The sequence below is a fragment of the Seriola lalandi genome, unplaced genomic scaffold, assembly GCF_002814215.2.
Source record: "Seriola lalandi dorsalis isolate HSWRI2012SDOR001 ecotype SW California unplaced genomic scaffold, Sedor1 jcf7180002054408, whole genome shotgun sequence".
Classification (NCBI taxonomy): Eukaryota; Metazoa; Chordata; class Actinopteri; order Carangiformes; family Carangidae; genus Seriola; species Seriola lalandi.
Window position 1 is genome coordinate 112,534 of NW_019524961.1, and position 11,291 is coordinate 123,824.

An 11,291-nucleotide genomic window follows, 5' to 3' on the forward strand; every position below is an offset into this window, starting at 1 on the left:
TGTAGTGTTGCTGGCAGTGATGTAAATAAGTGTGCACAAGCTCCCATGTTGCCTTAATTAAAACAAATGGTGGGATAGCAACACAGACACATGATTTGATCTAACATCCTTAAGATGTGGTTGTTATTAACACTGAACAGACTAAAAAAGTTTTAAAAACAAACCCAGAAAAAGAACATATAATGTAATTTATCTGTTCTCTTCATTTTTTACTGATGCTAAATAATGACTAAATTAATTTGCAAGGTACATCAATCTAAACTGGCATATCAGGATTATTTCTGACTGACTGTGCTACATGATTCATGTATAATTGCTTTACACTTGTCCCACGCAGATAACCAAACTGCACCAAACAGTATTGACCTTACCTGGGGGATCCGTGCTCTGTGGCCCCTGCAACAACATGGTAAAAGCTCACTTGAATTTCCTACTGAAATGAAGACATAATTCCTTTACTGGCACTAACAAACGTGTCAGCAAAAAAAGAAGTGCTTCAGGACGCATTCAGAGAAATTCACTTCCTTAAATATGTATCTCCCTTTTGAGCACTTCACTCCTTTGCTGCGGGGAAATTGGCATCACATTATTTGATTGTGAAAAATGAGAAGAAATGTTTCTGTTGTTACTTTTGACACCCCTGTGGTAATCCATTTATAATGTAAAATTATAAATCATTTATCATAAGCATGTATGTCCCACGGCGGTATCCAATTTATCTGTAGAGGAAACCACACCAAGTGTGCCTGTGGCATAGTTTATGTAAATAGAGCATGTAAACTGGAGGAAGGGCAATGGAAATCTCCCTGTGAGACGACAACTCAGCACACTGTAGCTGATAAATCACTTCCCTACTGTTCCCAAGTGCATTTGTTTAACAGTTCATGCATTTTCAGTGGTGCTACTTCACAACTGCAGCCCAGGTTAATGTGCTTTGAATGGAAGAATTTCAACGTAGAAAAAACAAGCGTCAGGTGCAGAAATACTTACAGCGAACACGTCTTGACAAAAGATAGCTAAATCACACATAACACACACATGCTGACACGACCACACATACTGTACATACGACACAGTTCCCTTCCTGGAGATTCTCATGCTGTGAGCACAGATTTAGAGTTCTGTGGAAGCAGTCAGTTTTTGCTGAGCAGGGTGGTTTTAACAGCAGTGAGAAATACAGTGGCAAGAAAAAGGATGTGAACCATTTGGAATGACCTGGTTTTCTGCATTGATCGGTCATAAAATGTGATCTGCTCTTCATCTGTGTCTCAAATGTGCACAAACACAGTGTCCCTGAGCTAATATCGCACAAACAATTATAATATTTTTTTGTCTTTAGTGAACACGTCCATTAAACATTCACAGCGCTGGTAGAAAAAGTAAGTGAAGCTTTGGATTTAGTAACTGGTTGAACCTCCTTCCACACCAATAACCTCAAACAAGCTCTTCCAGGAGCTGCTGATCAGACCTGCACAATGTTCAGGAGGAATTTTGGATTTTTCCTACAGAGCTGCTTCAGCTCCGCCTCCTCAGGTCATTCCACAGCATATCTACTAGGTTGTGGTATAGGCTCTGACTGGGCCACTGTGAAAGATTGATTTTCCTTGTTTGAAGTCATTCGGTGATTAGGGTCATTGTCCTGCTGCATCACCCGGCTTCTACTGAAGCAGTTGGACAGCCACCCTGACACTGTCCTGTAAGATACTTTGATAAACTTCAATGATTTTGAGTTGTCTAGGCCCAGAGGCAGTGAACCCACACATCATGATGCTCCCTCCACCCTACTTCAGCTTTGGAATGATGTTTTCATGTTGGTATGCAGTGCCATTTATTTTTTCACAGCAGACATAGTGCTGCATGTTCTTCCCAAACAATTAAGCCTCCATAAAACAGTTTCCCAGAAGTGTGGAGTGCCAAGGTGCTATTTGGCAAACTTCAGGCGTGCAGGAATGTTTTTTTGGAGAGCCGCGGCTTCATGCTCCATGCACCATGATTTGGATATGGGAAACTCGTGAATAGAAATGTTAACAAGCACCAATGGTTCTTTTAAGCCTTTAGCTGTTACTCCCAGGTTCTTTTTTACATTACTGATCATTCTGCATTGTGCTTTTGGAGTCTAGGGAGAGTAGCCACAGAACTAAATCATCTCCATTTATAGACAATATGTCTGAGTGTGGGCTGATGAATATCTAAACTCTGTGAGATGATTTTGTAACCCTTTTATCTTTATGCAAGTCAACAATTTTTGATCCTGAATCTTCTGAGATCTCTTTTTTTGCGACGCATGGTTCACATCAGCGGATGTTTCTTGGGAAAAGCAAATTCAAAATATTGAAGTAGCTTGAACTGTGAATGTTTGAATGATGTTTTGAATAAGGACAAGAACAATACTATGATTCGCGTGTTATTAGATAAAATAGATTGTGTTTGTTCATTATTTTAACTTAAATGAAGATCTGAGTATATTTTAGGACAACCTTATACATAAATGGTAATTGCAAAGGGTTCACTTACTTTTTCTTGCCGCTGTAGATTCCGGCAGTCAATAGATGAATTAAAAGTGTACCTGCAAGACACAGAGACAAACAGACAGACTAATAGTGGCAGAGACAATCAGAAAGCCAGTCAGACGCATGTTCCAGTCAGCTGTAGGCTCAGGATGAAAGGTCTGTCAGCGTCACACACAGACACAGTCCATGTTTAACACTCTGTGGACCTGCTGAACCTCTTACCTTGGCCTCATCCAACACACACACACACACACACACACACACACACACACACACACACACACACACACACACACACACACTCTTAGTGTAAAGCTGCTTGTCATTCAATAGAGAACTGCCACGATTATGATGCATATGAACACAGTTAAGAGATTTGTCATATTCTGGATAACACCCAACATTTGAAACACCTTGGTGTTCTCAGTGAAATCATGAATGAAAAACTAAGTACTTTTCAGTGCATGAATGAGTTTGTGTGCGTGCCAACATGAGCACGCAAATGCGTTGTGTATATAGTATGCATGACAGAATATGCAGGTTTCACATACCAGGGTGATGCTTATGAGCATGCATGCACGGCTCGTACTGATATGTTTTAAGTTTGTGTCACAGCGTGCCAGGGCAGTGTGATGGGCTTGTACAAACTGACATTAGTGAGCTTGTCATCCTGCAAGAGTTCTACAGTGACAAATTAGATAATATCTTCCCATAAAGAAAGCATAATTTCAGTACACAAAGTATATTAAAATCTGTCTATTTCTAATTTATCAAATTAAATTTGCAAGATATTATTTCATTGCTGTTAAATGGAGGAATGGAGGAAGACAAAAAATTATGAAACCCAATCTAAATTTGTATTTCAGTCCTCGTTTGGTCCATCATTAGCTGGTGTTATAGCCCTGGCATTACCTTGTATTCACTAGTTATTTAGCCCCGCTAGCTTTAGTCTTGCTAGATGTTCACAACTCTTAACTGCACACGTAATTCATTTGATGGCATCCAGTCAATTGAGCATGTACAAGTACAGTGTTTGTGTAGGATACTGTGTGATGTTGCGGGTGTTTTTGTAAATAACGATGTCATGTAGTGTCATCTTGAAACAGTTGGAATGGAGCTGAAAGTTATTTGTTTTGGGCTGTAAAGCAGTTTAGACTTTCCATAAGAGTGATTCAGGGATTTCCAATCATCTCACATGACACCCTTGGGGGAGTAATCAAAAGTGGCACCAAAGAGTACAAACTACAATAGAGTATTAAAAACACCAAATTGACACAATGAGTACTGTAACACTTTTAATTATGACTTTACTTGATTGAGTTGAGTTCCCCATTTTCTTAACAAAATGTCTACAAACAAGTTCAGCTTTAATGGCGTATAGGCAGCGGGCTAGATCCTCCAGTTTAGAGTCCGTTATACAGTTCTCTCTTCCCGAGTTGTTATTCTCTTGGTCTGATTCAGCAGACTGTCTGTTTTTGGGAATAGAGTCCTCTGAGTAATACTCATGTGTCCAGACACACACACACAGAAACAGAAAGACACACAGACACACACAAACACACACACACAGAAACAGAGACACACACACAGAAACAGAGACACACACACACACACACACACACACACACACACACACACACACACACCAATGTGTTCCCCATTTCCTATCAGGCTGGTTTTTCCGTCTTTATATTACAGTTCAGATTTGATATCGGCTTGACCTGCATATAACTGCCTTAGATGGGTTTCTATTCCTTTGCTTTGGCTAATTTCCATCATGCTGTCATCCAGTCCCATTGACATCTATCCAAGGCCACACAGGAAAACATTCAGTCCAATATATCCAATATTCATTATTAGTGTTATTAAATGTCTTAATATTTTTGCATTACTCCCTTTAAATATAGCCTGTCCCTTTGTTTCCTATACCTGAAATGTATTGTCAAAACAAAAACAAAACTGAATATAGATTTATATCATTTGGTGTGCATAGATATTGATAAAGTGCAAATAGTATTTGGTTAAAAAAGCTTAACAATGTGATTTCCCTGTCTGTTTATGACTTGATCGAGTCTTTGAAGCATGTTGAAGAAAATAAATCAAGTCAGTCACTGGTGTTTATATTTATGTTGGTCCTGATGTGTATAGTGTATATACGCCCATTTCTGGTAACAGTTCACTCTCATCTACACGATTTTCCAGTTTGCTCCTCCGTCACACATTGGACGAACCCATAGCAAACACAGCGTCCACTGGAAGTTCTTTCTCTCCCACCTGCTTGGCTGTAATTCCTCAACTGCCCCAGTGGGGGCAGTGTTTCTGTTGAGCTCTACTTCTCATCCACAACAAAGATTTCTTCAGGGATCTTCTCCTCTGAGTCAGAGCGATCTGACAGCTTGTCCAGGTACTCCATGTCGTCGAAGCGCTCAGCAACACACTGGGCTGTCAGACGGGCCTCCGGGTCATGGTCCCAGCAGTCCTCTATGGAGGCGCACACCATCTGGATGCCCTGCAGGGGGAGCAATGGAGCACAGATATGATCAGTCAATAATAAAGACTGGGGGCAAGTTTGACTGCGACAGAATATCATCACCTCAGCTGAAACTAGGAATGTTCATGTGTGTTTATGTGTTTCCATCTGTGTGTTTATATGTATGCCAATCTGTGTCTGTGTACCAGCTCATTTCCTATAAGTGAAAGAATAAAACAGGGAGTCATATGAATAGAGCAGACAGCAGAATTATAGATTTGAACACTTCCCAGGACTGTTATAGCACATAAAGACTGTTCCTCATTCACTGATCTGATCTCTCTGACTATTTTACGTTAGCTTTGTTTAAACAGTAGCCTAATAATTCAGGAGATTGTCAATACAGAAATGCCACAAAGAATAATAGTAAGCTAATGTGGAAGCATGTGCTGCTTTATCATAGCAATTATAATCATTTAAAGTGACATTAATGCTTTGACTTATGTGTTTTTTAAATTTATAAAATCAGTCTAATCTCTTCAAATGTTGTGAAAACGCAAACAAGAATGCGCAAAAGGGACTTTTAGTTCTCAGTTTTTGTTCTTGTGTTTAGTTCCTGTTTCCATAATTCCTTAGAGTTGCTGGTTAAAAAGGGTTATATGATGCATTTTGTAGGTTATCAAACACATAGTGCTTATTATTGCTATCTATTTTTTTATTGATAGGCAACATTGACATTCAGCAACATCAGTGTAAAGGTGCCAGGGTTAGTTCATCAGCTAATTTGCACTCAGTCGCAACTAAAAACTGACATATGATAAAAAAACATTAGTACATATTACAGTTGTAATGAAAAACACAGATTTTTTTTTTTTTTTTAAATCAAACTTAAAAAATAGGAGTATGTCCAGTTTGTGTTGGAGCCTCTTACTGTGTGGTTGATCCAGCTGTTGGGGATCTCAGGTCTTCCTCTGTCTCGGAGAACACTGTCCTTCATGCTCTCTACACACGGGTGTTCCCTCAGGTTCCCAAAGGGTGGCTCATACTCTTTCACCTCTGCGTGTTGACACGCAAAAACAAGAGACAGGTACAAAAAATGATCAAAATGTTGAGCTTTGGTTGTTTTAGACAAGAGAAACAATTTGAAATGGATCCACATCTGCTGACTGATGCAGCTCTCTTCAATAGAGAGGCTTAATCAGATGGCATTGGCCCACAACACACATATCGACAGCGCCTCTCAAAGGTTTCACTGTGTGCTCTAAATTAAAACTGCAGGTTGCAAACTTTAAATAGCACTGAAGCAGCACAAACAACTAAAGAATCCTGTGCTGCTGATAGAAGGGCCAAGGGGGAGATTTGCTGAAGAGAAACACTTATTATTATCACATTTTTTACCCTCAGTTTCAATAGTCTTTAAGTATCTCACCAACACAGCTCTGGCTTTGTGTTAGCTCTCTTACACAACAAAACCCAGAGTGCTTGTCAAAGGCAATTTACCAGTTGAGTTTTCTCAGGGCAGGAATTCAAAGCATTGGTGTGGAGGATACAGTCTGGAAACTGTGGGTCAAGACTTTCCATAGAAAATGTATCCCTACATGAATTAATATACACAGATCAGCCATTACATAAAACAGGTCTCTGGGTATTGTGGCTGATCGGTGTATCCTTGGATTAAGACATCAAATGAAATTCCCATTTGCTTTGAAGTGCGGAGGGCCTGAAAAAAAAAAAAAAAATTCAGAGAATCTGCTGAGATGAGAAAAGCCTGATGAGGCACAAGTAAATAATTAGCTCATTTTCATCATTATTAAAATTTCATCATTAAAAGATGACCAGGAGCAAAATGCCAGTTTGAGACTCCCACAGTTTTCTAAATAACCCCCGACAAAGACAAAAGCCTTCAAACAGATACAGATAACAGTATATTCCACTCTTTAGGCTGTTTCAAAAACTTCTAAAACAAAAAAATTGACTGCCACGGTTAACTGTTGATAAACACAATAATAAACGCTCTCATATGTTGCAATAACAACCTCAGAATTGATAACTTTTATGATTTCCTCACCTAGAAAGACGGATACATACTTCTAAAGTACAATACATTGTTATTGCAATTTTCAACTTTAATTATAAGCTTAAACCCGACAGTGAAATGAGTCACACATACTGTAAGTATGTGTTATTATATAATAATGTAAATTGACTATTTACTGAAAGTTGGAAATGAATCATTACCATTTTTATTTTGCTTAGTATTCAGATCTCATACAAACCTAATGCTGGACTTGTGTCTTTTAAGCTCTCATTTACTTAAACAATACACATACAAGGCAGTGCAGTCACCGGTCATGCAATTGGGTCCTGAATACACAAATAAACTGAATGGAAGGCACAGCACAGATTTGTCCTGCATTTTGCTTGATGGAAATCTGTCCCACAGAGTTTACAAAACTGGAACAAAGCAGTGCCAACCGGAGTCAGCGAGCTGTGGAGTAATCCGCCCAGTCACGAGGCAAACGTGTTGTCTCTGCAAGAAAACTGACACATCTTGTGCAGTATGTAAACCATCATATCTGCCAGCATTAAGTAATAGAAAAATCTACAACTGTTCTCTAAAGTGTTGATTGGGGTTAACTAACTGGAATAGACCATCCAGGTCTTAGTATACAGTTTGTAAAATTAACCAAATGATGGTTTTATTTCACTCTTTCAAAACATGTTCAAAAGAAGCTGACAGGAAGTTATGAAGCCTGCAGACAGGAAATTGAGACTTCTGGGACACAGACTAATGCAACAGAGAATTCTTCTGCAGAAGCTGAAATTTTTTTTTTTTTCAAGATCCTCTGGTTTGGTGTAAAAGCTTAAACATACCCCCATCCTGCCATCAGTCAATATTTAAGAGAAAAGGAAACAGATGTTTCTTTTTGTTTTGACAGGTCAGAGAGAGAGAGAGAGAGAGAGTATAACTGTATGTTAGACTGCATCTCCACTTTGTTAACTGTTGGGCAAACATGTTTATGTGTCCATCCCCAAACAATGGAACCAAAAAGGAATCATACTACTGAGCACTGAGCAGTGTAAACAAAAGTGTGTATTCCAGGATGGAAAGATTGGCCAATCTTGCTCTAAAAGGAAAGATGGTTTTTCCGGGCAAACCTTAAATTAAACTCTGAACTAGCAAAAGCTATTGAAAACACGACACAGGGAAAGTGAGGAATGCTGTGGTTTGCAGAAGTCACACACTGCATATTGACAAGATTTCTGCAATGCCATATAACAAGTTCAGCACAGCGACAATCAAGAACTTACACGACGTTTCCTACGACAGCTGACATGTAGCCAGTTGAATTTTGCAACGCAGGCACATATTTTCTCCTTAATGTCTATTTTCCGTGCCGGTTGTCAGACATGCCTGTAGAAACTGTCTGGGAATCTGCAGCCGAGAGAAATTCAGTTCACTTCAGCTTCAGAGGCGGACTAAGGAAATTAATGTGACCCCTCAGAAGTGTCGTGATATACATCCATTACGGTGCAGTCATGTTTAGTTGATGTTTAGATATCAGTGCTCAAACTGCAGTAGCAAGCCAAAGAGGACTAAACAAAAAAAAGAACGAGAAACACAAACCATCGTAAATTATTACAGCGAAGTTACAAGAAAAGCACAATCCAGATATTGTTTGATATTCTTGTGCTGCTGCCCTTCCAAGTTAACATTTTTGTCCAATTATTCTCAACAAGGCATATACCCTGAAAAAAGAACAGAAACCCTGTCACCTAAACACATAAATAATGCAGGCAAACAGATCCAAACATAGTTTCAACATGTACTTGGAAATAAATTAGTAATGTGATCACAAAAACATTGTCTGTTTCCCAAAGTCTCTCGGTCTGGAACAACAGCTTGACGGATCCAGTCCCAGCCGCCTGTGCTGGTTTTCATTAGGCTGTGGTGGCTGTGACACTTGTTTGGTGTTCCTCACAGGTTGTTAAAGTCATTTAGTACAGATGCATACATGTGCATTACACATTAGCAGAGCTTACTTCTGAACACATGGCATCGACTTACACTGGAGGCGTACCCTACCATTAACTATAGCTGATACATACCCTAACCTTCACCTAACCCCATTAAAAGATGACCAAAGCTATTTCAGCTCATGCTGGATGCAACTTCAATGAAACCAAATTGGGCACACACACATTTGGTCCCCAAGTCATCCCCAAAGTCCCCCAAATATGGACCATGGCAGACCCCACACACATGCATACACTCCAGCCCATCAGGCCCTCCAGTCCTGAAGGAGTTGATGGTCTGACATCTGGAGAGCAGCTGCCCTAACCTCTCCTCCTCTCCAGTCTAGCCCAACCTCTCCCTCTAGGGACTGAAGGCATTTCTCCGTCTGCAGCTCCACGTTCAACACCACTCCACTATTATCCCACTACTTAGCCCCACCCGCATGAGGAACGCCCTCATAGTCTTTCCAAGCCCTAAATCTGGAGCAGCTAAATTATACAGGAGAGACATTTTAGAGAACAGAGACAGAGATAAAAAAGGCCTGAGCCTAGAATCCAGCTTTTCCTTCTCTCTGAGGCGTGTTGATCTCTCTGTTTCCCTCTCACTCTAACTCTTCCTCTGTCTTTATAGTTTTGGAAGATAAAGAAAGCAAAGTGGTGGCTCATGGCTGGCTGACTGGTGCTGTCGACAGACGGCTGTGTTCTTCTCGCCTGGCAGAACTCGGAGCAGACCATGGCCCCAGGAACTGTGACAAAGCAGCTATGTGGCTGCCTGCCACTGAGACGCTGAGCCACTGAGATAGCTGATCAGACATCTGTCTTCCACAGACACACACACAGGCAGGTGGCATCAGAGACAAGAGAGACTGGGGAAACAAGGGCTTCACCTAGGTCATTTAAATGATGCCCTGGGATGTGTGTGTGTGTGTGTGTGTGTGTGTGTGTGTGTGTGTTCACACATGTTCATATTTAGTCTCAAATGAGGTGAGTTAACAGAGAGTCATGAGTGACTCACCAACCTAGAGGGAGTTGGCAACTTCAGGAAAAGCAAGAGACCATCAGCGTTAAAGCATGAAGCTTTTTAAACACACTCCGTCAACATCTGTTTTACTCTCATGGTGCTCTGATTCCACAATCAATACCACATCTCTGCCGGCATACTTATCTGAAGGTGATTTTTTGCTGCCATTGGAGCAAAACCATATTACCGCATCTCATTTGTGCAGCCTATTCTTTCCATCTTCCTCAGGGTCTATCAAGGCAGGAGGCTTTCTGTGTTTGTACAACATTTTAACCTTTCAGCATGAGAATGTCTCCTTGGGTTTTCGCTTAACGAACTACAGATTTCACCCCTCTGCTCGTCTCGGAGAGTTGCCAAGTTTTGAAAAAGTGGATAGAGATACACAGAACACGGGAAAAACACATGAACTATCTCAGTGGCTTCTATCTTTAGTCTCTATTCTGGGCCACGGGTGTGATGGGAACCCCTCTGCTTCCCTTTTCTCCAATAAATCTACACTAGCCTGTCCTCCCTGTCTGTCTGTGCTGGCATGAGTAAAGCTGGATGGCTCTCTCCAGTGCTGCGGTGCAGTGAGAGAGTAATTAATTGCTGCCTCACCTGCCTCAGGGTAGGAAGAAGAAAAAAAAGTCATAGAGTAGGGGAGAGAAATGTAGATAAATTGTGTTGAGTGTCAAGTTTAGAAGCAAAGAATGACAGAGAGTTTCTGCACAAGGACATTCAGAAAAACGTTGTAAGATAATGTTTGCTGCCTGCACTGTCTGCAGTGTTCCTGTTGGTTGGGACTAAATAAAAGCAAAGCAAAGGGCTGAAAGACTCATGAACATAAACTCAGAAGTGAATGAAATGGATGGACGAGGCTGAGTGGGATGAATAAAGCTTTTCTCCCTCAGGAGGAAACCAAGAGAAGTCACACTAACCTTTATCCAGTGAGCCTGGATTCATTTAGTATACCTCTACCAGCGTGTATCCTGTCTGGTCCACTCTCAAGAGACATTAGTCACAAAACATCCTCATCGAAGGGAGACATCCATACTTACAAAGTTAACTTCACAGTCAAAACAGCGTGTCTTGGGACCGTGCTCTTTGCAAAACAGGAAAGGGTCTATTTTGTTTTCAAAGGTGTACCCACAGGGCACACATATTCTTGCTGTGTTGGGAAGGAAAAGTGAAGGGGATTGTGGGTCACTTGGCCATGTTGTTTTCTTCAGAGGAGTCATGGGCAGCGTAACTGTGCGATACATTTTAAGGGGGCCCCCTGGGGGGAGGGGGGGGG

General features: G+C 40.8%; 1 protein-coding gene across 1 annotated transcript in view; it reads right to left on the reverse strand.

The window, feature by feature from the left end:
- Window positions 1-3,792: 3,792 nt before the first annotated feature.
- The window catches only part of LOC111657623 (TGF-beta receptor type-2-like), an 18,313-nt gene continuing 10,814 nt past the window's right edge, over window positions 3,793-11,291 (reverse strand). The window contains exons 6-7 of the mRNA XM_023409870.2: window positions 5,912-6,036; window positions 3,793-5,019 (exon numbers count right to left, since the gene is read on the reverse strand). Of these exons, the coding sequence (XP_023265638.1) occupies window positions 4,840-5,019; window positions 5,912-6,036 (305 nt within the window). The 3' untranslated portion in view covers window positions 3,793-4,839. The remainder of the gene's footprint in view (window positions 5,020-5,911; window positions 6,037-11,291) is intronic.